This window comes from Tympanuchus pallidicinctus, unplaced genomic scaffold, assembly GCF_026119805.1.
Source record: "Tympanuchus pallidicinctus isolate F22 unplaced genomic scaffold, pur_lepc_1.0 scaffold19, whole genome shotgun sequence".
Taxonomy (NCBI): Eukaryota; Metazoa; Chordata; class Aves; order Galliformes; family Phasianidae; genus Tympanuchus; species Tympanuchus pallidicinctus.
In genome coordinates, this window is record NW_026294710.1 from 4,906,934 (window position 1) to 4,933,721 (window position 26,788).

Here is a 26,788-nt window from a genome sequence, read left to right on the forward strand (position 1 = left end):
TTCTGAAGTACTTTCTCAAAAGCTGGTGCAGAAGAGTCTCGCCAGGATGAGTGGCTTTTCATGCACTGTGTTATTGACTCACATTCGATGGTTTCCCATGTGTATTTAAAGGCTGAATTCCAGACTGCAGTGAATGACTCCAAAAGCATTTAATTTTAAACTGCAATTTGCAATTTCCAATGGAGGCATCTGCTGATCAGTGACAAGAGGGCCAGGTTCTTGAGTCCTACATGTTGTAACCTATTTACAATTATGCTTCTGTGATTATCCCACGTATTTCTTGATAGGTGAAATGAAATATAAATAGCTTCAAAGAAAACAATTAAAATGCCTATAATTTTAAAAATCCCATCCATAGATCAAAATGTGTTAAAACTTCATTCAACTAATGCTCACATTCGTGAATCACTGTCTAGTACAAACAAGACATTGTGCTTCGTGTTTATTCTTATTGCCTATTTTAATTGAGAAGAAATTCCTCCTTTCTTTACTAATAAAGGAAAAAGCATAGTATTATCTTTATCAGAAAATAAAACCTCTTAACAGTGAGTGTTGGCACCAGAAAAAACCATGAACTCTGAACTGGTAAAAAAGAGACATTGTTAAGTGGATATTTTCAGGGGAAATAATTGTAGGCCTGATTATATGGGTTCTCACAACCACATGAGCAAAAGTGCCTTGTTTTACAAAAAATTAATAGTAATTCTAGTCATAGAAGGACTTGCTCTTCACAATAAATCCTAGTCCATCTTACTTGCAGCTATTTCTTGAGTCATTTTTTCAACATACAGTCCTGTTATAGTTTTTGGAATAAGAAAAGGAGAAATTATCACTCTAATTAGAGCAGCCATGATGTGCAAGGAAACAAAAACTGATAGCAGCAGAGGAAGCTGTGTGTAGTTTAAGAATCATTCTAAACAAGAGAAGATGGCTTAGACTCTTCATAAGCAGATTTTGTATTTTTTGTGCCCTGAGGACAAACAATAGATCTGAAGTGTTTCAGAAAGCCAATGTATTGAAATGACCTTTATAAAAAAGCAGATTTTGGAAGGAAAACACCATATGCAGTTAGGGTGCTGCTGTTAGGTAAAACACTACTGTACCATTTCACATGCAACAAGAAAGGAAACGGCATCATTTAAACAAGTCAGAGAACTTTAAATTGAAATGTTATTAATAAATGTTAATTTGCCTTTTTTGTGACTGAAGCAATGCTTCCGACTCCTGTGAATTACAATAGAAATAGAGAATATTTGCTTGATAGCCAGATTTTTAAATTTTTGCCAGCTAAATCTAAATGCTAAATATTTGTATATGATCTTTGCTACGAGTCCCTCCCACTGTGGCATCTTGCATGGAATTTGAGCTTTACTTTGTGGACATTTGTCCTGTTTTAATAGCTGAGCACTGTGGTGACCAGGAACCATCCTCAGGAGGGGATGTTGCTATTTGGCTCTGACCCCCACAACAGCAATTTGGGAGCTTGAATGTCTGAATTTAAGCTTTGACTTAAAGCTGGCTGAAGTCTTTTTATTGCCTGAATTCCTATTGCAAAATTGTTTCAATACTTCATTTGCCTGGTGATTAGGAAGGTTGTAAGTTATGGTAAATGTATTCGAGTCCAGTTTCTCCTCTTTGTTCTTATACAGAAATTATCTTTGTCTTAAACAGCTTCTTTACAACTCCGTTATGTATAGCAGTAGTCATCCTCTCTGTAAACAAGATGAGCTTATTCTGACTTATTTTATGGCATATTTTATATTCTTCTCATCATCCATGTAGTCCTTCTCTGCAGCTGCTCCAGCCTAAGTTAATATTTTGAACTCGAGCATTCATAATTATGCACAACAACTGAAGCGGTGTCTTGGCAATGCTTTACCAGTACTGTACTAACTTCCCCATTATTACTGAAAACAATTGAGTGAATACATTCTAAGACAGAATTTGCCTTTTTTCATATCAGCAGGTCATTGAAAGACTGTGATTGAATGATTTGCTTCGAGCTTTCGCCTTCTTGGTCATTTCTGTCTTAGAGCTGAAAGCATTTTTGTCATTACCTAAAGTGCATGATCTTGTGCTCAGTACAAGAGGGAAAGTATCCACATTGTCTCCTTTTTTTTTTTCTTTTTCTTTTCCAGTGGTCAGCCATACTCCCTGCTTAAAAAGTTGCCTAATTTCTAAATTTAATGTGGCTTGTTAAGCTCCCAGGATCTCGTTCCTGCGATACCTCTTAAGCAACACCTAGAAATCCTTTATGAGTCAGATTTTCTTTATGTTAGGATACCTATCTACTGAAATCAAATCACTCCTCAGTTCTGATAAATAAATTATAACCTACAGTGACTGAACACTAAGTTTTTTAGTGTAAGGAATCTTCCTCATGTCTAAGCAAAAGGTATAAGGCTTATTAGCCTTTCACCAGGCTGTGGCAATTTTCAGCTTCATTCTTAGAATATGAACCCCCGTCAAGGTATTTTGGCACCTCTCCATTCCTCATTCCTCCAGATTTGTGCGCATTCTCTTCTGTTTTGCTTTGCTTTTAAAGTAGACTGTTTACCAAAGAGTCACATTCTGTTTGCCATATCTCACCTGACTAACGTGACTCAGGATTAATTCCCACTTATGTTTATATAACTCAGAAAATATTGCTGTTGGTGATTCGTATCTGCTTTCATGTAACTGATGAAAATGCTAATAACTAGCAACACTCATGAAAGTGCTATTGAATGGCCATTCATAAGTGACAGCTGGTCTAAGTGATTCAAGTTCTTAGTGCCATAAATGTATGCTTTGATATTATATTGGACTAATTTGAATATAAGAAAGTTGTGTTTTTAAATAAGATGCTTCAGGAAACTCTAATAGTGATTTTCTGCTACTTGTCAGAGATTTTTCATGACCTCTCTTTGAACTTGTTTTTTGTGTCCTTAATATTCTCTAAACAAGTAAATGGGTGTTGACAGTCAAAAGAAAAGGTTGCAATAGAAAAGCGTTGCAGCAGATTCTATCATTTCCCTGCTCTGCTAATTAACAATGGAGAAGTGTGATTATATGAAATTCAAGCAGTTCAACAAGAATTCACTTGATTAATACATGTAGAAGAATGCCTCTTTTAGTCAAATACTGTTTTCCTTCGAGATCCCATTAAAAAATTGATCAAAGTTTAATTATAACATAGGCCAGTTTTGTTTAAACGACACTGAAAACATCAAGGTCCTTCACATAATGGGTTTTTATGAAATAAAGAGAATTGGTAATTGTCATGAACCAACTGGAAGTGTGCAGATTTCATTTTCAGCCAAATGCTGCACAATGTAGGGAAGAATTCTCTTTTGATGATGTCATATTGCAATGAACATAATTTTTTCATTTATTTTTGGACATATCAGCTCCAAGACTCTTTAGTACTTGACAGATATGCACAGGAGCTTTAGGATTTTGTGAGCACACCTTTCTTTCTGAAGAGATCAGTGACAGAGAGACCAATGTACACTGGATTTCACGAGTCCTGGTTTTGCTACAGAATATTTGGTAATTTGTTGGGTCTAGTTCTTAGCAAGAAGGAAGGTGAAGACAGCTCTCTACTGCAGTTCTTCATCAAAAACTAATCTGAGATCTTAAGGAAACAGCTCAAAGGGATGTGTTGTAGAACAAATCAATATGGGGATATTCTAGGTCTACAAGAAGTGTGGAAGCAAGGAGAGTGGAAAGAAGATAATGATGGAAAGGCTGGGAATTGAAGGTTTGCTGAAGCAAAGAGAATGAAGGAGAAGTGGGGGATGAGAATAGAACCAAGAGATGAGATTATGCAAATCAAAGCGCGTCTTCTTCCTTGTGAAAAATTAATCCAGGAATCCAAATGTAGTTAAAACAAATAGCTTGTACAAAATAGATGGAAACTTGTAAGTCAGCCTTTGGTGGTCAATATGAGACCCCTCTGCCACAGACAGAGTCACCAACATCCAGATCTGGTACTAGACCAGGCTGCCCAGGGCCCCATCCAACCTGGGCTTGAATACCTTCAGGGATGGAACATCCACAGTCTCTCTGGGCAACCTGTTCCAGCACCTCACCAATCTTTCTCTAAAGAACTTCCCCCTGACATCCAAAGAAGACCTATGCTGATAAGAAGCACAATTATATGTACAACTATACTTGTAGCAATTTAGTTAACAATTAGTCTTTTTTTTTTTTTTTTTTTTGTGCAGGTGCTCTGAGGCACTTCAGGTACAGCTTTGAGCAGAGCCAAGCAACTCAATGATCTCCTGCTTTTTCCGTATAATGTATCATATTAAAATGCTCCACTTCACCAAGAGAGAATTTTTCATTTCACATGGTATCTGTGGGGAATGTTGGAGATAATCTTCAAATTTCCTTTACTAATACAGCACCTTTCATAAGATGCTGAAAAAATTAAAGTGGAGAAGGTATCATTTTCGTTTGGGACAAGAAAGCTTTGATGCTTCAGTCTTCACTGAACTATTAGGATTGTTTAGATGCAGACGTCTATTAAAAGTTCAGTAAACTGTTTCTGTCTTTGTGATTTCTGCTGATTTCATTCATGCTATTGATTCAGTGCAGTTTCCATCATCAGTCACTACTTGCCAGTTGCAAATCATGTCTTTGCTGGTTTCTATGGTTGTAGACTCACCACTGTTACATACCCACCTCAGTTCAGGATGGTCCTGCAGTCAGATGACCTTGTCCTTCCCTGATATCAGTTACCTTCTTGGTCTCAAAGAACCTGGAGAAGCAACAAAAAAAAAAATGACCTTACCTGCCACTGGTTCTCAGAGATTTACCATGATCTCTCTTCATTTCAGCCCACTCTATTTTTCAGTTATCCCTAACAATATGGTTCTGCTAGACCTGTCTGCCCAAGTTACACATCTCTAAAAATTTCCATTTTCCCACACTGCATAGAATTAGTTATAAAAAAATTTTAAATGTCTGAATGCCACATCTGCTGTGAATATATAGATCTAGAAATTTGTTTTAAGTTGTGGACATGAGTCTTTTTTTGATAGTGAGTGCAAAAAAAAAAAAAAAAAAAAAAAAAAAAAGGTGCTTGCTGACAAGAAAAAGAACTCCTCCCTTTTCTTCTTAGCTGAGGGGAATCAATCTGCTTTTGCTACATATATTAATGTTTTGTGTGTTCTGTATTTCTGTTCTGTATCAAGGCATACTTCAAATTTTTGTGTACCTGAATGGGACACAAGTTCCCACAAATTCCAGATAGCATTCTGTGGAGCTCATCACAGGCAGCTATCTCTCTGCATTGTTTATTAAAGGAGTGTAATCATCTGTGGTGTGAGGACTGCCTCATTAAGCATTTATAGTTTAGCTTTGAGTGGTCTGAATCATACCCATGGAAGTTATCAAGGGCTAACTCAGCTAACTTAGTGTTTACTCAGCTTTTGTAAGAGCTTCATAACTTTATATGTTCTTATCAGTAGCTGACCTTAGTAGGTGAAAGCTAATTTGTAAATGTCCATGTGAGCCTAATTATTCATGGGAGTGATTTCAGCATGGACAGGCATAGTTCAAACAGAAGTGGCTGGTACCAGTTTGACAACTCTGGGCTTAGCTCTCACAGTGTAAGAAGGAGCAAGAGAAACAAAAGCATGCTAAAGTTGGAAGATAATATTACTTGATTTTGATTTTTCCATTATTATTCTTACCTTATGACTATAAAATACATTTTGTGCTCAGATAATTTGCGAAGAGCTATCTGTGTTCTGTGCTACGCTGCAGAGTTCCAGCAGCCCCCAAACTTTTGGTATATTCTAAATACAATCTCCAGTATGAGTTGTGCACTGCTAGTAGTTCAAAATATTCACAAGAAAGAGAGACAGAAAACTAATTTTGGAGATTATTTCCAAGTGAATTATGGCAATTCATTAAGATAAACTGCAAAATAAAGACTAGATAGTGCTACAAGCATGGATTGTATCAAATTCATTACAGAACCAATTAGGAATCATAAATGTTCTGTCTCAAAAATGTTACAAAACGAAGTCATTAGGAGATATGAACAGCTATACATTACATTTAATGTTAATATTTAGTGATCTCAAATAAAAGGATGAACCTCCATCTGCCTTTATGACAGAGGAAATCTCTATTCTTGTAGAGTATAGCATATAAACAACAATGTGTCAGTTGTGCTGGACTACCCAAACCCACATGATTCATTTTTCTGTGGTCATGGCCAATGAAACCATTGGTACTTCCCTGGATTTTCTGATTTTCAAGTTTCTTACCAAATTAAAAAAGTAAAAAAATACATGTTTTGTTCTGAGATTTTTTTTTTCTTGAGAATTCTCATTTGCCCCAAACAGAAAAGTTATATTTCTGCCAGTTGAGGTAAAAGCAGCCACACCACTTACTGAACTCACAGTCTGGGGGAATATTTCAAAGTCTCAGTGGCTAAAGTGGTCACCAAGGACATGGGAGATGGGAGTTTAAGTCAATTTTTTCTTTTGTCTGAGAATATCCAAATTTATATCTACTACTTCTCCAGAAAGTATCCTAACCAATGAGGAAAGATACAGTATACCTCTGATTGGCAAAATTGCTCTACTTAAAATTAGTAATTAAACACTAATTGGCAAGGGGAATGTCAAGGCATATGAAATTTCCTCAACATGCCTGCACAGATGGGAGAACAGAGAACGGCCAGCTCACGGGGCAGCCTGCTCAGACTTGGAGCATCTCACTGGTGCCATTCCTAGGTACTCAGTTTGGTTACCCAGCTGCCTCTTCTGGAAGGGACCTCCACGGGATGTGGGACATGGGGGTATTACATGGGGGTATTCCTGGCTCTTCCCAGTCTTTGCATGCCTGTAGACACTGAGCAGGTTCCTCAGGAGGCTACCATGCTCACTCCAGAGCAATTTTGTCTCCATTTGGGTTAACCCACATGAAATTAGGTTTCAGACTTTCCAAGAAGCACTGTTTATTCAATATAGTGTCCCTTTTCAAAGTTGTTCTGGTCACTGCATTCAAGGAGTGCTGAAATACCCTTGAGTAGTCATTTCATTTTTTCAGACCAAAATATCTGGCATGTTTGGCCCATGTTGGTACATCAGCTTAAAACTCCCTAATCTATTCAGATTTGACAAGCTTATTATTTACCAAAAACACCCTTTTGGTTATATACTAGAAGCTGTAAGTCTGTTGATAAATTCACTGATTCTTTCCACCAGCCCTGTGCACCACATGGATGTCCATGTGTTAGAACAGAGAATGCGTACGTATGAAGAAGCTGTGAGAGCTTATGGTACAGTGTGAGATCGCATCAGATCTGCAAAGTATTTGGAAATCCCACTGAGAAAACAAATCAATTGTTGTACATAGCAGGGCTGATGAATAGAAATTAGAAAACCTGCTCATTTTCTGAATTATTAATCTGCCCTGAACAGGAAAAAAATGTAGTTGAGACCTTGAGACTGAGAGTTAATTTTGTCCTTTGCCCTCACGCTTTTCTGTTGATTTCATTATCTGCAAAACAACAACAAAAAAAAGAGGAACTTCCTTGTGGGGCTGCAGTTATTTGGGCTATTTTTCTTGCTAAGGGCAGATTTGCAGCTCAAAAAGCAGAGCCATGCCTTGATCTTCATGTTTTTATCCTTCCCCTTATATGTTAATGGGACTGCTGCTCCCTTGTGCAGCTCTCTGGTGTGTTGCTTTGACTTACTGTACTTTTTAAACCTTTTCTAAAACTGCGGTAAGATCTTGGAGTATTTATCCCACTATGGTCCCAGTTGGGTTTGCTTGCTCAAAGAGGCAGGCCTGCAGCTAGGACTCATTCATGGAACTGAATTATGTTTTAAGTTTGAATTTGTGTGTCCTGCTTATCCCTGCATGTCACAGCCTACGTGTTTTTTCCCAATTCTGTCCCAGATCTTGCAATGCAATCCAGACCTCTTAGAGGTCCTGCTTAGTTTTCACTTGCTTAGTTTTGTCCTCATAATCCCACAGCAATACCTGCAATTTTCTTCTTGCCAGCAGTGCCATAGAGGTTGTTTGGAGGATGTATAGCCTCTGTACTTTCTGTAGCACACAATTTTTGCATTACTGTGGCATTAGCTGCTTCCTCATGAACACTGACCAGTCGCTACATGTGAATACATTTCACTGGTTTAAAATTTCTTTCTATTAGTTCTTTTAAAATATGTCTTGCCTTCCAAAAAACGTAGGCCCAGGTGATGGCTGTACATATGAGCATGCTGCCTGATCAGAACCAAGGTAACTCACAGTTTCAGGGAGATCTTCAGGGCCATGAAGGTGATCAGAGGGCTGCAGCACCTTCCCTATGCAGAAAGGTTGAGGGAGTTGTGCTTGTTCAGCCTGGAGAAAAGAAGGCTATGGGAAGGCCTCACTGTGGCCTTCAAGTACTCAGACAGCTTACAGACAGGAAAGAGACTGAACTTTCACACGGTCTAATAGTGATAGAACAAGGGTAGATGGCTTTAAACTAAAACAGGGGAGGTTTAGGTTGAATGCTAGGAGAAAATTACTCAGAGAGCAATGAAGCACTGGCACAGCTGCCATAGAAGTTATGCTCTATCCCTGGAGGCATTCAAACCCAGGTTGGATGGGATCCGGAACAATTTGATCTGGTGAATGGCAGCCCTGCCCACAGCAGAGGGTTAGAACTGGACTTTAAGTTTACCGCCAACCTAAGCCAAGCTGTGATTCTATGATTCTGTGATCTTTAGCTGGTGGAAAGGATATCTGAGTGAGAAAACTGCAAGGTGTGTGCACGGGATGTGCACAGGAACACCACCCCTCACTGTCTGTGCTGGGGCACCATTGGGTCCTGCATGGTAATTTAAGATCCTTGCTTGAGTGTGAAAGGGTTGCAGAAGTTCAGCCTTTAAGATTTGGTAGTAGAGTGGTCTTTCGAGGAAAAGACTTCAAGATTAGCAGTCTTTTTTCCCCAGAATTACTGTTGACATTGAATGACACTTTACAAGAGGGTTCCTGGTTCTTGACAACCTCTGTTTGCTTTGTTCATATCTGATCTGGAAGTGCTCTTGCTTATTTGAGATTGATAGTATTTTTTCCAGAAGGGGTAATTTCCAGACAAAGCAATGAAATGCAGAATTACTTTCTTCTCTATTTTCTCTCTTCTCTTAACTGTGACAGTATGTGCTGTCAGATAGAAATAAAAGCATGGAAGTACAGTATTCTGTGCCAGGAAAGGTTCAGGTTGGATAACTGGAAAAAAATTTTCTTGGAAAAAGTAGTGGGGCATTGGAGCAGACTGACCAGGGAGGTGGTGGAGTCACTGTCCCTGGAGGTGTTCAAGAAATGTGGAGATGTGGCATGTGGTTAGTGGGTATGGTGGGATGGGTTGATGATGAGATGATGTTAGTGGTCTTTTCTAACCTTAATGATTCTATGATTCTGTGATAAGTATGTAACAGGAAAACACTTCAACTTTCAACCTCCCGCCTTACAGAGCAGCTGTGTGTCAACAGTTCTGCTCCAGCCAAAAGATATTGCCCCCATGTACTGGCCTGGTGGCAGTGAGGTGACTCTGCACAGCTAGGGGGTGTTCTGCAGAATGTGGAAATGCATGTTCTCTGGTACAGTCTGATGTTTTCAATTTCTATTCCCAAGCATCCCTAGCACAGAGGGGACACCTTGCTTGCAGCTCAAAGCTGTGGCTCTAATAGATTTGTCATTTTATAGAGGTGAACGCAGCAGTTCCTGGCTAGTGTCAGAATGTTTTTGGAGGGTGTGTTCAGTGGTCACAACTGAACTGAACCACTCCCATCCGTGGTTAATGTGATCTGAGCATTGATAGTGGTAGCATTTAGCCAGTGGTGCTGAATCTCAGCATAATTTCAAAGAAAGAACTCCCAAAGATTGGCAATTTTCATTGAATTACTTCATGCAACCCACAAAACCATCTCCTGTGTCACTGCTGAACTACTCAGTGAAATGTATTTGTCAGCTCATTCGGCTCTCTGCAAAGTCCTGCTCTTCACTGAGTGCTGCAGACACTATGGCTGGTATTTTTACATGGTGCATACTGTAGTGGCTCTTGGTTTTTGTGTGTAAGAAGATAAAATCCAGCTTTTGTGGTTGTAGCCAGCTCTTCCCATGTGGTTGTGTAACTCCAGCACACAGTCCTTGCTAAGCTGCAAGCCCACAGGGAGTCATAGAATCATGGGTTGGAAGGGAACTTAAAGCCCACCCATCCCCAACCCGTGCCGTGGGCTGGCTGCCCCCACTGGCTCAGGTTGCCCAGGGCCCCATCCAGTCCGGCCTTGAGTGCATACCGGGATGGGGCACCCACAGCTTCCCTGGGCCGTCATGCCAGGGCCTCACTGCCCTCTGAGTAAAGAGTTTCCTCCTAACATCCAAACTAAATCTCCTGTCTTTTTGTTTAAAATCATTTACGGAGATGAGGAACCTGGAGAATCTCTCACTGGTGGGGGACACTTTGGGGTTCCTGTGCACAATTTGCATTTACAGGTTCACTTTCATATATCTGGATAAGGAATTATGGAACAGAGCAAAAAAATTTGCATAATAGCATCGCTGCAAAGCAACAAATGATGTCTACAAATGATAAATTCTCCATCTGTAGAACTATTTCCATGGAGGTCCCTGTGGGTTCATTATGAAGGCATCATTATTGATTGGTTTGACTAATATAATTTGCTTTGGAGGAAACTATCAATTTTAAACATCAGAGTTCACTGCTTATGTCAACAACAGAGAGAGAGTATAATTAAGGACAGCGCAAAGATACCGACACTGAGTGCGTCCTTCAGTGACTGAGACAGTGATGGCAATGTGGGCACATGCAGAAGATGTCTACAGGCAAAGGATCAAGAAGGAGGAAATGCATTACAATGCAAACTGCTGCCAGGACTATTAAGTTCATTAAAAATAAATTAAAGAGTCTTAGGGTTTTGCACGTAAAACCTTGAAGCCATTATCCCAATTAGTCACACTAGGCTATGGAAAACAACCAGGATATCAGGATGTGTCACCATCTACAGTACAGCCAAAGACTGGGTGTTGTCCTGTGGAAATCACTCAGCCTAGCACAGCTGGACTCTGCTGTGAAGATTATTTTTTTTCTGGAAGGCAATGTATTGTAAAGGATTACTGCATTGTAGATGTAGCCAGAATTTATGCGTGTTATAAATGAATTTTGGGCAGTTACACTGGTATTGAGGTGTGCAGCTGTTTTCTTGTTGTTGCACAGTGATGTTCTGTTGGATGTTACCTTGGCCATGGAGTGGGCGGTCTGGTCAGTGTGAGGCTCTGTGTGAGGAGATCAGGGTGGTTCTGTCAGTTTGAGTTTTCATTTCAACAAGGCCAATTTAGAGCAATTTCTGCATCTTCAATTCTGCCTTCATGAATTGTCACACCTGGGAATGAGCCTGGTGGGAGCAATGTATGACAGCTCAGCATGGTGGTCCCTTGTCACACCAATTGCTGACATAAACCCAATCCAGTGATGAGTCCAGTGGCTGTCTCCTGGGATGTGTGCTGAGGTATGTGGAGTGGAAGGATTCAGAGCAATGCAATAGCTGTGGGAAGTTGTACAGGAGTTGTCTGTATGGATGAGACATGCACCTACCAAACAGAAAAACATTAAAAAAAGAGCAGGTGCAAAGCAGGGACAGCTGCTCTCCTGCAAAAGGGTGAGCTGGAATGCATTGCTAAAGTAGACCTATGAAAAGCTAGCACAGGATGAAGGTATCAGCCTAACAGCTTCTATAAGGAAAAATACAAAAGTTACTATTATAAAACATGCTAGAGCTGTTAGTGAACATTTAAAATAGATTTTGGCTCAAGCCTTTGTGAAGAGTTTTTTTCTTCTGTACTTCAGCAACACAGAAGCTTATTAGCATTTTCTATTTATACTACTGCTGGTCCCTGTTTATGTTACTAAATCTACTTGCCCTGAAGTGCTTAGTCCCATGCTGCTCTCTGTGGAACACTCTGGCTTCAGCGGTAAATTGTCCTCTTCTCCCCCTCCAACGCCACCCAAATCCACCCAGAGGCTGCACCCCCACCCCTGCCTCTCACAGCCCATCGCTACACAAGGGGCTCATTCAGCCTCTTGGGGAATTATGCAAATGAAAGGCGATATTCTCCTCCCCGTGCACCAGAATTTCCATATATGTAACCTCTGTTAGGTTTAATGAGACTGGCACTCATAAATCCCCAAGATGAAATTATACCCTTAAGTGGCTTCTAACAAAAGGCTGCTCAAAAGTTTTGATTAACAATCACTTAGAAGTAGAACATTAAAAGAGAGGTGGAGCAAAAATATATTCTCCCTTTCAGAGCAAGTTTTGTAAATCTGTATATTAGAGGCTAATTCCTGCATCTCGAGTGAAGTGCTCCCTTCAGGAAGTACTCAAAAAAACATGAACATAAAGCACTACTCTTGCTGGCATCTAAATAGCCCTGACCTGGGTCCCAAATTGTGAAAGTAATTCAAATGTGAACTTGCAGAAAATTGTTGTTTCCAGAACTATAAAGGAAATGCATTTAATATTTTGTAAAATAAATAATTCCGTCCCCAGCTGCTCAGCACAGCAGTGCCCCAGGGGTTCAGTTTGCTGCATTCAGGCTCCACTTGGCTCCTGACCACAAAAGGAGTTAAGGATCTTAGTGACAGCCTCTATTAAGTTGTTATATGGCTATTTGTTCTTTTTCTGCTTCTACTTTGTGGATGGTATTTTCCCCAACATTGCATAGCGTGAAATAATCTATTATTTAATGATGAATCAGTAATAATAACAGTTAAATACTTGCATGACTTCAAGAAAGATGAAGGCAATATATTGCTGTTGGAAGACCGCAGCTCACGGTCTTTTCTTTCTTCGTGCTCTTTAATAATTTATCAAATCACCCTGACCCTTAACTGATCACAGGGGCCACTGAGCGCTTTAGCAGTCTGTTGCTATCAAACATGATGTGTTTTTCCTGTGAAGCAGAATGAAATCAATCAAAAAAAATCAATTGGCAACTTCATCTTTTAGCTCAGTGAGCGCAGCTCACTTAGCGCCAGGCTCTGCACCATTACTCACTTTGAAGGGATTTGTGTGGGAAGTTCAGCTGCCTACAGAATGTTGCTTGCCTTCTGTACAGGTCACAGAATGAGCTCATAATTGTGTATGTGTAATCATCCTTTAGAAACAACAGGATAGTTGCCAATTCCAGGTAGTTCTTTACTCCCAGTCATCCTTTTAAGTGCGAACAGCTGATGGTTTTCTTAGACACATGCATGTACTAAAAGTACATATATATATTTGATTTTCTTTGTATTCTTCCTATTCTTTTACACAGAGCTTTAGAAACTTAATTCAGAATCCTGAAAAGGTTTCAGAATAGTTTAAAGACACTGCTGAAATATTCTTCCAGCAACCAAAAATAAACCATTGCTTCACTTGCATTTGGGAAAAGAGATATTTTATGTATATGTTTGTTCTCCAGGTAAGGAGCAGAAAGGTGCTTTAAACACCAAAATAGACATAGGAGAAAGGGAGGTGCCTAGCTCTGGAAGCATGGTCTAAAATCTGCAGCTCCAGCAGCTGTGAAATGCAATCAGAGCCTATATACATCCAGTGCACAGATTCTAGCCTAAAAATTTCCTTAGGGCTTGCACTTGGATTGCTATGAATTCAGGTTTGACAGCTTGCTGCTCAGCTGCTGCACATCCTTTTCTGCTCCGAGATGATGGGGCTCTCCATTGGCCTCCAGAAGGAGCCATGTTCTGAGCTGGTTCTGGATGAACCTCATTCTGAGGTGTCTTAGAATCATGGAATAGCTTAGGTAGGATGGGACCTGTAAGGTCATTGAACTCCAACCTCCCTGCCATGGGCAGGGTTGCCAACCACTAGATCAGATTGCACAGGGGTATCCTGAGGACCTGTCCTGCAGCACGGCTCCTTCCTTCATATTACGAAAGATCATTTGAAGATGTCTATATTTTTAATATCTGTAAATCAGGAATGATTACTTTCCCAAAGAGCCTGGAGTGATTTGGCACTTAAAGCTTTATTTTCTTTGTATTTCATCAGTATTTTATGTTTGGTATTTTACTGTCACCCTTATGCATTACTTTGAAAATGGAAATACATAGCAGATAATCAATTTAGAGGCAGCAAAATCAAATTGTAGTCATTCATCTTACACCTGTATTTAATATTAATCTTCTTTCTTACTATCATCCTCAATTCATATGGCAAATAAGAAATGGCTGGCTTTCTACCATCTGGTTCAGTGCAGGAAATCGTGTTGAGACTTACCATGGATGTTAAGCTGAGGACTTTGACATGCAGATGAGATACTTGTGTAAATTATTGGTTTAGGAGACTGCTTTCTAAATAAGAAACCTCATGTAGTTACATCATGTAAATCAGAATTATTACAGATTCACATTTCTCAGATTTAGGAAGCAGAAAAGAATATTAGTTTTACTGCATTTGTCTGCACCACTGGATGCTTCCCAAGCCCTGACAGAACAAAAGATTATCTCTTGGCTTCCAGAGGTCCAACTGAGAGAACAGTTCCTATCTCTTTCCCTCCTCTTTCGGGGAAGGCTCACACCAAGGTTTAAGTTGTCAAGAACTGAAGAGCTGCCCTTGCGCTTGGATGTCTATTGGCCAGTAAAACAGCGTCTTCATGTCTTGTTCACCTTCCTGCATACGACCTTATTTAAGAAGCATAATACATAATACTTCCCTGCATTAGCACTAACGCCCTACTAATGACTCTGATTACCAGTAGAATAATTTTTCACATGCAAAGATTGAAGCAATGGACTTATCATCTGACTTTATATTCTCCATTCAAAAAGTTTTCTCCATGTCTGGATTTCTTGTGTTTGATCTCCCTCTTGAAATCTACCTCTTCACATAGAGGCTTTTTCATTCAGTGACTCTAAAGAGTGGGTTGAATAGGGCTAAGCACATTTTTGAAAATTTACGCAAGAAAAACAGCTGCTGAGTTAAATCTTGAGAGGGCTTGAGCATGTCTGGTTCCTCTCCCAGCAGTGTTGTTCACAAGTACAAAACACGTCTGGAACTGGAATGAATTTACTGGGACTCCTAAAGGCTCAGAAATTTTAGGGGATGCAGTAGCTGAAAAGTGCAGGTGTCTGGAACACCTCAGTATAATGAATGTATACCAGAAAAAAACAAGGGAAAAGGCAGTCCAAGAGATGTTACTGGTGTCTTTGCATGTAGCACATTTCAGACCTGTGGATATGTGATCATAACTAGCTTTTGAGAATTTTGGGATTAAGTGAGCTGGCAACATTTGGTTATTTCCAAAAGGCTTCAGAGTGTTTTATACAGATAGTTCTCAAAATGCTACCTTAAGATTATTACTTGTTTAAACACCAGACTTGAATGGATATGGCAGCACTGGCTAACAGGACATGGTCCATAGGACAATGCACATCTGAGCCAAATACCTTAACCTAAGGCATGCTCTGAGGTACATGAAGGACACATACCTGTTCTGAGAGCTGCTATAGAATCAGGGCTGTCTTTTCTCAGTTTGTTTTTTACGGAAGAAGCTTGTTTCACATCTCTCCTTAGATATGTTTATGCTCTGGCATTCAGCATAGGAGGCAGCTTGCCTGGTTGGAGGGAGAACGGAGAAGGGAAGTGCTGTTTTCCATAGCAAAGTGCTACAAGAAAGTTGGTAGCAAGAGGAGGAAATAACGGTTTATCTTATTTTCTCTTTTTTCTTTTTAAATAGGTTCTTTGTATTAATTGCATTTCTCCATCTTTCACATTTTCATGTTTTGTTGTTTTCATGTTCCCCTTTTCAGCATGAATATTTTGGTTTTAAGTCTCAGTCAGTTAAATCAAGGTTTTTTAAGCATCTCTGTGTCTTTCTGCAAAGTATCAGTACTTCATTTTCGTGAAATATTCTAAAAATGTTGAACTCTAAAGTGGACTTGACATACCCAGTAGAGATCCAACAGATAAACAGTGGGATTCTTTACTGTAAAAATTATCGTGATAAATTATTCATAAAATATAATGCCAAAACAATGATGCAATTATAACACAGAATTTTGAGTATTCTCTTTGCAATTCATTGACATTTTTGTCTTCAAAAATTCTGAATGGGTTTCTTTTCATTGTTTAGAATTTATTCTAGTCACTGCAAAGTTGTTCTTTTTATAAACTGTAAATCAAAGGGAAAAGAAATTCTCCACAGATGTTGTACGTGTTTGATGTATTAGACACATTTTTGCAGTCTACTGCCTTGAAACCTAGGGAATTCATTAACTCACAAGTTGCTGCCAAGGAAAACAGTCACATTTCCCAAGCTGGTGTGCCTGTCCCTGGCTGCAGGATGTGGGTAGGGCAGTCTTTGTCTTCTCCTGTATTTGGCTGGCTCTGGAGAAAGGGAGATTTCTTCAGACTGAAGTGCTGTTCCTGTTTCTCCCCTCAAAATATCTGTTATTTAAATAACCTGCTAAAGCCTTTAGCTGGCTCTGTTTCCCCTTAAGGAGCCAGGGATGCTGCTATGTGTGAGCTGGTGCTCTATATAGGTTATGGAGACCAGTCCCACACTCCGAAGTCACTGGATATTGCCAAAACTTCAGAGAGAAGCCCAACACCCACAGCTTTGGGAAAGAAATAGAGATTTCATCTTTCACTCTCAGCAAACCAAAACAGTTGCCTAAATACCACACACTCTTCAAGGGTGAATATATATTCCTGGGCATATTTTTGGACACATCTGTCTCTTTTGTCTTTTTTGGATAAACTTCTGGGCACAAGACAAGCTGGTTTCTTTGACGATGCCACCACCCCAATTGGTCAAGGAAGGCAAATAAAAACTTAAAATGTCAGTGTAGGCTGACAAGAGATGGCCAAAGTCCACATGCACCTGCTATCTTGCAATAAACTAGGATGAGGCTGTAAAAATCCATCTTCCTGGGCTTCCCTTCCACTGCTCTCCAGATGTGAGGCTTCCACCCAGAGAATCCTGAGCCTTCTCTGTGGCCATCCCAACTCAAGGAGATCTATCCCCGCCCATGACAGGCACTTGGAACTTGAAATCTTGAAGTATCTTCCAACCCAAATCATTCCATGACTCCATGATTCTATGATTCCATTTGTAGGGAATTTGAGCTGAGCTGTGTAAAAGCCTGAATGGCAGAATACCTTGTGTATGCATCAGTGGGGAACTAATTGAAAAAGCCTGCATGTGAGGGCTGCGGTCATTTGTAAACGATACAGCCATCACTGCCATCACCCACTCCTGTCTTTCCTGGGACAGATTACTGTCCCATGGAACACTGTCGCTGTGGTTTCATTTCTGCCCCAAAACTGAAGCAGGTTTAGAATTTAATAGCCCCTAAGATTCAGAATGCATATAACCTGAGCTATGGCTCTCACAAGCCTGAGTGGGATTTCAGATGTTGCTTTTGATTTGTAAAACACTCAGCAATTTCCTTTTGGCAGCCTCTGGGGAGGCACAGGAGGAGTGGTGCATGCAGATTCCTCTGCCTGCAGTGAAGGGCTTCTGTGGGCAAACTCCTTCACTGTGGAAGGGTTTAAAAGGAAGGGTTTAAGAGGATCTGCTGGGTTTGCATTTCAGAACAGCCATAAAAACTGTTGTTGGGGACTCTGAGAGGCAAAGATAAGGTTTATTTATAACTACAGCAAGGAACTGTAAGAAATCACAGAATCATGGAATCACAGAATCATTAAGGTTGGAAAGATCACTAGGATTTTCTAGTCCAGCCAACAGCCTATGCCTGTGACTGCTCTAGAGCATGTCACTTGGTGCAATATCCACCCTTTTCTTCAGGGACGGTGACTTCACCACCTCTCTGGGCAGCCTGTGCCAGTGCTTCATCATTCTTGCTGAGAAGAAACTGTTCTTCATATCCAACCACCATAAACTTCCAAGCAACATAACAGCTAACGGTCACCTTTTGGAGCATGTGGGTACCTGCTACCATTTGCTCTTCCTCTGATCCTACTAGCAATGTTTTAGCCCATGTAGCTATTCCTTGAACTGAAGGATCAGTATTTGAAGTCACTGGGAAGAAGGCATTTTCTTCTAATAAGTACATTCAAAAGAATAGTTTCAGTATTTGTTGTTTAATGTGCTGGGATTAAAGGTGTAGTAATCCATTCAAGTAAGATTGCCTGGGGGTGTTAAACAAACAACCGTGTTTGTACTGATCTGTAGGAAGCTACAGAAGGGGTCTGAGGGGGAAGAAAACCGTTGTCATTATTGTTGTGCTTTTGGTGAGGGGGTGTTTGTTTTTTTTGTTAGTTTTGTTAAAAAAATACAGTTCTTTTATCTAATGATGTACTGGAGTGAATTCCAGAGAGGATGATTAACAGAAGACATTTACATTCATCCATACATTAAAGGCTGATTCAAAAAAAAATTCAAAGGAGTGTATACTGGTGAAGCTGTTGAAGGCTGCTGCTTTTATTTCAGATCAGAAGAGTTAATGAAACAACAGCTCATCTGTTTTTTTCCAAGTAGATGTGCCTTTCTACTAAAAGATAACACCTTTTTCTATCAGCTTCATTTTGCTAATTAAAACATGAGATTTCTCCTTCAGATTTTGTTTTCTTTTAGATCGATAATGTATGTAAATCAGTTAATAGAGTAACACTGATTTGCAGCAGCTGCAGTCCAACTCCCTCCTTTAAAAATGCAAATAATTCCTCTGGTATTGGTCTCATGAAGAATAATGATAGCAAGTACATGCAGCCAAAGTCAGCCTTGGCTCAAGCAAAGGCCAGCTCCAATGTTTTCATTGGCATTAATACTAATTAGTCTGTGGCATACTCTTGGCTTTTCACATTGCATATTGCCATGATGAAACACATGGTAGATGTATTACTCTATCTGTTAGCACCATGCAAAGGGCCATTAACATGTGTTACTGTTTATCTCCCCTGTGTCTTTCTTGTAGGAATTATGTCTGACCACCAGTTCGGAAATCAGTTCATGTGCAGTGTGGTCGCATCACACGTGAGCCATCTCCCAACCACCAACCTCAGTTTTGTTTGGATTGCTCCACCTGCCGGCACGGGCTGCGTGAACTTCATGTACGTATGTACAGATCGTGTATGGTTCCTATAGCCAGAGAAGATAACCATTTTGGAGACAGTGAAATGATCTTAACCCATTTGCACTACGAACTTTGCACCATGATTGTGCAAAGAAGAGATTTTATTTGGAAGTAAAACTACTGAGTTCTTCCTGATCGATGAGTTTCTGTGTGTACTAGGACTTTATATTTTGAAACACATAAGAAGGAGAAAGTGCTCTGTAATGTAGCATGCCATCAAAAATATAAGGCGTAAGTGCATCCAGACTAGCATTTCAATAGAAAATGATTCCACTTAGTTATTAGTCATATCAATAAACTTTTCAGAATATATCACATTTTCATTGACCTTTTTTTTACTTGCTGCATTTAATGAGAGTTAGAACCTTGCAAGGTTCTCGTGATCATGTTTAGATTGTATGCCTCAACATAAAGCACAAGCAGTCAAGAATATTCATAATCAAATATGAACAGTTCCTGCTGAAAAACATTTTAACTTCTGCTTAGTTCTGCTAGTTTACAACCTCAGAAAAAAAAAAAATTACTCTCAGCAATTTTTTTTGTAATTTTTGTAAAGATCCAAGTCAACATACAATGATTTAGTACTTTATCAAGTGCACACAAAATACACAGCTTAATATCATTACAATATATATATTTAGCATATTTTACCTTATTTTCTAATTACTTCTCCCAGAATTTTGGTAGATATGAGGTAAAAATATATACCTAGAATAGAATTGAAAGCAGAAAATACTTCAAGCCTGATCCATTCACAGACAAAAAGCCAGGGTGCTCTCTGGATAGTCAATGGTCACAAAATTTCAGTGTGAGACCTTCTGTCCATTTTGGTGACTGCCATGATTGTCCCAATAAATCTTGCTCTCAGTGTGTTTTTTCCTTTCTGTCTGGGAAGCTGCAGGTAAATGTCCCAGTGTAAACAAGTTGTTTCAGTGTTTAATGTATGGGAAAACATAGAAAGTGAGTTCCTTCCTTCTTTGAGGAGAGGAATTGCTGATAGTGATCATAGGACCTGTTGATTGACTGATCTATGTCTTTGATATTCCCCTTTTCTCCACAGTGCAATTTTTTGCTTGTTTTGTTACAGTATGTTATTAGCTGCAATGACAATGCCAAGACATTTTTATCTTTAGCTCTCTTTTTCTTCTAAATGTCTAATGGTAAATTGGGAAACAAATAGTTGTAATGAATGACAAACTTTTGAGAGTGCATTTGTTTCCCATTGATTTCTACAATGTACCAGATAAGCTGTTTAGATTATGTAAGATTCCCATTCGTTATTTGACAAGTCAAATCTATGGAAAGTTTGGAGGAAATACTGCTGCTGTTTTGTGTGAGGTCTGTGTCAGAAAAGTTAGCCTCACAAAATAGTTGTATGTGCCCTGAGGAAATCTATCAGCTACCTTTTTAAGGTGGAAACTTATGGATGCATTGAACTTTATGCATCCTTGTAATTCCTGTTTCAACAGATGATTAACTTTGTTGATCAAGTTGTAGCAACTAGATTTTGTTCTTGTAGGTATGTGAGAAAAGTGCGATGAGCGACGCATCTTTTCTTCATATGCTTGCTCACTCCCTTTCTTTGTTGTTTTGCTTTGTGTATTCAAGAAACAATTGTTGGTCCCAGATTACATGTGAATGCATTTTTTTAAGAGATGTGGCCTCCTATTGCAAGTTTTAAGGTCAATTTATAAACAGTCATTTATCTTCCTGTGACCTGTTGTAGAAATGCAAAGTCACAGCCTGAACCAGTGATTGAGTACCTGGTGGGAAAGCAGGGCCAGCCCAGGGGAGCTCAGGTATATGCAATGCACTGAGTGACCAGAAGGGGTGGAGCCAGGATCCACTCTTTACAGACCTCATTTAAGGGTTGGTAGTGTTGTTTCCCATGCCTATTAAATCCTTGGCTGCAGAAAACAAAGCTATTGCTTTGTGCTGTGCTGCCTGCCTTGCACAGCTCTTTGACTTCAGAGAACTGCCTTTTCCTTGTTCACCTCCACTCCTCCACAGAAGATTAACTTAAAAAGACTTTTTTAACACTTGACACTAACTGTTTCTCTAGTTTAAATGTAACATAAAGGTATTCACAAAGGTACCTGGGTGATAATTTATGAACTCTGACAACAGTGGCAGAGCTAAGAGCCTCCTATGCTGCTGCAAATGTATCTGTCATTTAGATCAGCTCATTAGTCTTTGACCTCTCTCAGGATGGATAATAAGGTCATTAATTAGTGCCAGCTCTGGCAATGCAAGCTTTGCCATGCTGACACCTCTCCCTAGATACTTCCCAGGAGGAGCTGGACAAAGGTCACAAGGCAAATCTCCCCGGGCCACTGCACAACCAGCTGTTATGGATGTGCTACTGACTTACTTCTGGAGGGCCAGGGGCACGTGGGTGGGAAAGCTAAAATACTCAGGGCTCAAGTTAGAGTTGTTCATATATAACTTAATGTCAGTGAGAGCGTTCTAGCCTCTCTCCTCCAATGTAGATGGGTATCCTACAAATCAGGGCTTGGTTTGGGGTGAGGAAAGTGTAGAGCTGGAATACTTTGCTATCTTTCTTTTCTCAATAATATATTGAAGTGTAATTTCTTGCTTATTCAGTCTTGGTTATTATTTCTGTCTTATTTTTTGTAATGTTCTGTGGGAAGCATATTTATTGCTTATGTGCCTAAATAAAAAGGCCTGGGAATAGAAACAAGAAGAAAACATGTAGTTGATAAAGTAGGTTTAATAGATTATATTGCTTAAATTTCTGATAATCTCAAGCAACTTATAGAAACTGAAGATTTACACTTTACTACCAATATGAAAGAAAAACTTAATCCCTACAGGGATGTCAAAACCCTATAGACATCACTGGGAAAATTCTCATCTACTGCATCTATGCTTCTCAGTCAAAGGGGAGACAGTCAGTGAAGACTGACTGAGGGAGCTGGGTTTGTTCAGCCTGGAGAAGAGAAGGCTCTTGGGAGACCTCATTGCAGACGTCCATTATTTAGAGGAAGCTTATAAACATGAGAGAGATTGATTTTTATTTTTTTTTACACGGACAGATAGTGATTGGACAAGAAGAAACAATTTTTAAACTAAAAGAGAAGGGATTTAGGTTAGATTTTAGGAGGAAATTCTTTACTCAGAGGGCAGTGAGGCCCTGGCACAGATGCCCAGGGAAGCTGTGGGTGCCCCATCCCTGGAGGTGTTCAAGGCTGCGTTGGACAGGGCAGCCTGAGCTGGTGAGAGGCAGTCAGTGCACAGCACTGGGTTGGGGCTGGTGGGCTTTAAGGTCCCTTCCAACCTAAACCATTCTATGATTCTATGTTCAAACTGCTGGTTTTTCTTGGTTTTTTTGTTTTTTTTTTTTGTCCAAATACCTCTTTATGGCTAATAACTCTTCTATAAGATAACCTACTAAAGAGAAAAACAAAAAGCAATGACTGTTCCTCTGGTTTGTCTTTGTATAATTCTTCTCCATAGATGCTTCAAGATGAACTGAGGAAATAAAAGTTAATATGCGGCATTTGTTACAGAATAGTTTTCTTAGCAGTACCTTAGGATTCCTTCAAACAGTGTCCAGCACTAAGAGCTCCTAAACAGATTGCCATGGTCTAAAAGAACTGCTCACCACCAAAAAAGCAGGCCCTCCTTTGTGCTAACAGGCTATTTTTCTGTTTGTTGGAAATCTGTAGAATGTTATCTTCATGAGCCTTCGGCTAGGTCTCACTGTTTGCAATTTCTGCTCTAAGCTCACCCTTACCCAGTTAAACCCCAGCCTGCTGTGGGGATGATAATAACAGGGTGATACGCAGTGCTGCATCTGAGGTTGTTAAGCCCATATGTTTATAGACGGCTTAACCTCCTAGTTTGTGGAAGTAATGAAGCTGACCCAAATTTCAAAAGCATTCTGTGTTTTGAGCATCAGCATGGCTTACAGCAGAAGTTCCAGCTACTGTATTAAATACAATAGGTTGCTGTAGAAATTACTTTGTAAAATAAGTATTTTTTATATAGCTTTTTTTGCTAGTCATCAAACAGGTATCCTATAATTCCAATTGTCTATACGTGTATTCACTGCAACCTCTTTTAGTAGTAGAAAGCTTTTGAAATATAATTATCAATTTGCAAGATTTAAATTCTGCATAGTGTAGCTTTTTTGATATTTTGATATTTAAAACACAATTGTAAAGTTGTCTGGCAGAGCTAAACTGAACTAATTTGTGTAATGACACCTAATCAGCACAGTGGCAGTGTCCACCTGTCCACCAGACAGGGGTAGGAGAACTGAGGCACAGCACTAGCCTATCACTTCTGGAGCGGGAGCGCTGGTTCCCAGCACAGCTCCTGGGCACAGTCTGGGCCTCGGTGCTGCAGCCCACAGCTGAGCTATTGAAAGAAACTTGGAAGAAACATTCAAGGAAGGAGATGTGTTTTTCTGTTTGAGTAGGTCTTTTCCCACAATCACCTGATGATTACAGCTCCTTTCTGGGAAACTTTAAGTACCCTGTTCCCAAACCAGTCTTTTCATGCCCATATGTTTAAGCCTGTTTCTAGGAGATGACAACTGTGCCAGTGCATGAACTTGAAATATCACACTGCACAAACACTGCAGAACATAAAGGCTGTGATTGAGAGGCTTGGTTACCTATTTAAAGCATTTACAGAAAACCCATGATAAGAATGATGGAAATATTGAATAAACATTCAAGATTACATGGTCTTCTGTAGTATTCCTCTTTCTAGGGGGGGAAGGGGATATATTGTTTGAAGAAGTCGCATTCTCCTGGTAAACCACTTTGCTAAGCAGTCATTTAAGGCAGTGCTTACTGTTTTCTCTCACTTGTTTAAAAAAATAAAACAAACAAACAAACAAAAAAAACCCCCACAACCTAAAACCCAATCTCAAATGAAAGAAATGCAGAGGATTAACTTCAAAATAAGTATATAATCGTTTACTCAATGCTCAGTGGTAGTACAGATAGGTATTAAAAATGTGAACAGAAAATAGCAAATATCAGAATGAAGATCCTTTGTATTTATGTTATCACCCAACTCTTGAATGCATGATCATGTAGATTTTGCTCCTTGCATTCTTAGGAAGAATTTTTCATAGCATTGTATTTGTTGCTATGATTTGTAACATTTGCAGTCAGTTAAAGAACGTCTCATAAAGCACATGGATACCATAACGTATAGGTGGCCTTGGCTCTGGGTTCTGTGAAGCACCAGCTCCCTGTGTCATTCTCTTCCTAGAGCTTATTGCATGACAGTAGTGAAGCAGGATATTTATTATCAGTCTTTTTGCTGTTGGTATATCAGTAGCCCTGTCTGAGACAAGGATTGTATGAGCAAAAAGTAACAGTCCTTGTTTGCAGTCAAGGTAGATTTGACACATATCCATATTGCTTATAATTTATGCTCTACGGACAAAAATAAATCCTTATTAATTGTTGCTTCTGATGTGCTGGTTTAGAGGAACCATGAAGAAAAATTGCTTCTTCGCTATGTTTTTCACTTCCCTGGGTAGAGGCATTGTTGCAATGTTAATCAGCATTATGTGTAACATTCTGAAAATCACAAGCCAGTGTTTCATTCAGATCTTGGCTCTGCTTGTGTCCTATTTTGATGTGGTGCCCAGATTACCTCCTTCATCCTCTATGTTTGTTAATTTCCCAGTGAAATCAAACACTATGCATGGAATCACTGTGACTCTTCTGAGTATGACCCCAAGCAACATAGACTCAGCTGATTGTGGAGAATTACAGTTTCCTTGTCTATTTTGTCTCGCTTTTGTCTTTTTTTATGCAGTGGCAATGCAAACAGAGAAGACCAATGAGGAATTCTGTGTATTTTCAGAAACATGCTTATGCTCTAGCACAAAGTGTACTGTGATGAGGGAATGTTCAAAAGAGTTCAAAGCAAAGGAAGAAAATAATGATGAACAATGCAAGCTGATTGCACCAATTTCAACTCCTTAAAGGCGTTTTCAGTTTCAGCTTTGGACAGATGTACAGATATCTCTCAATAGGTATTTATGAGTGAACAAAGCATCTCTAGTTCCTTCAACAGTTAGTTGAGGTGCAATCCAGTTACAGAACTGCAGGCAGTTAAGACCTGACATCCAGCTTTAATTACATTTAGAGGGAGTTACCTGCAGGTCTAGCAGGTCTCCCTAGCTCCAGTAGTTTCCTTTGACATCCCAAGTTATTCCAGACGTGCTCAGGAAGCAGAATCAAACCCTAGGTCTTCGCTAACTGTAGTGGGTCATTAACTACCTAGTTTCCATGTAGACCTTTCTACAGACACCTAAAGGTTTTAGTCTGGATCTGTATCCTACACAGACAAACTCAGCTGACTAAACATAAGCCAAATACCACATGAAGAGAAATTAGTCCTTCATTCCCATCACTGTCAATACTCAGTATCTCAGTCCATGTCAGGAATTTCCAGTGAGTTGGTTGCTCAATAGTGGGAAACTGCTAAAGTGTGTAAGTAGAACGGGCAGCTCTGTAAACGTCAAATCTTGCATTTTTTCTTACTGTCTGATATCATCTTAGGAGAGTGACAATCCTACTAACTGCCCACTAGAAGAAGAGAAATATCCAGTGCTTAACATTTTCTCCCATCTTCTGGAGAACTGGCCATTTGTTATTTCAGGCTCCTCATGCTGCATAGGTACAAGAAAAGCAGAATCAATAAAGCCAGGAATAAATGAACGCGTGTTAAAAAGAAAAGCACATGACAATTCCATTGATAAATTAGTTGGGCTCAATTCAAAAGAGAAAAAACATAAAATGCAACTTTCAACACTGGGTAGTGTCAGAATAGAAACTGCAAGATGGTATTATATTAGGATTGGGTTTTTTATTTGTTTGATACAAATTTAATATATCACATACTTGTAGTGTATAATAGCAGAAAGCAACTCAGTATGGCCACTGGCTACTCTGTTGAGAATTTGGCATTGTTCCATAGGACTCTGGCACTTTCTTCATGAAAGAAAATGAAATTCATTTCTGCTGGTATTACCTAAATAATAAAACAATCACAATAAGAATTATTTCCCTTCTTACAAATGTTCATTTGGCAATTCTAGAAGCAGAGATTAGATTTTACTTTCTTCCCTTTTTGTGCAATGTACCCATTATTTTCTGCACGAGACCATCAATTTGCAATCTACAATACAGTCATCAGTAATTGTGTTTAAAATTCTCTCTTGGATTTTGTTTTGTTCTCTCTGAAATTTAACTTCAGGGTTATTTTTCGGAGTATATTTTGGCTCGAGAGCATAAATCTTTGTTTCATTCAAAGAGGTGCTTTTTCTTCCCTTCTTCCCAAGATGCTTTAATTTTGAAAACATGACTAGAATATAAAATATATTACACACACTCCAACAGTTTGCTTCTACTAGTAGGTTTTCCTCTGTAACATGAATTGAGTGAAACATCTTCTGACAGCCAATAATTGATTGATAACAAGCCTTTTAAAATGAGATCTCAGAAGAAGTATGTTTAATGAAATCAGCATGAAATAGTTTTTGTGAATTCTTCTGGAAATGTTGGTTATGTGAAGAGTGAGCTATTAACACACACAGAACCATTCTGTAAGGATAGATATACAGTGTATAAAAGCCCTACTGCAGGCAAGGGCAAAGAACAATTGTATGAGATGTTTTGG

The 26,788-nt window shown here is 39.4% G+C and overlaps 1 protein-coding gene across 2 annotated transcripts in view; it reads left to right on the top strand.

The window, feature by feature from the left end:
- RELN (reelin) overlaps window positions 1–26,788 on the top strand; it is a 267,668-nt gene that overhangs the window by 56,999 nt on the left and 183,881 nt on the right. For both annotated transcript variants that reach the window (XM_052680833.1, XM_052680834.1), the window contains exon 3: window positions 18,956–19,091. In XM_052680833.1, coding sequence (XP_052536793.1) covers window positions 18,956–19,091 — 136 coding nt within the window. The remainder of the gene's footprint in view (window positions 1–18,955; window positions 19,092–26,788) is intronic.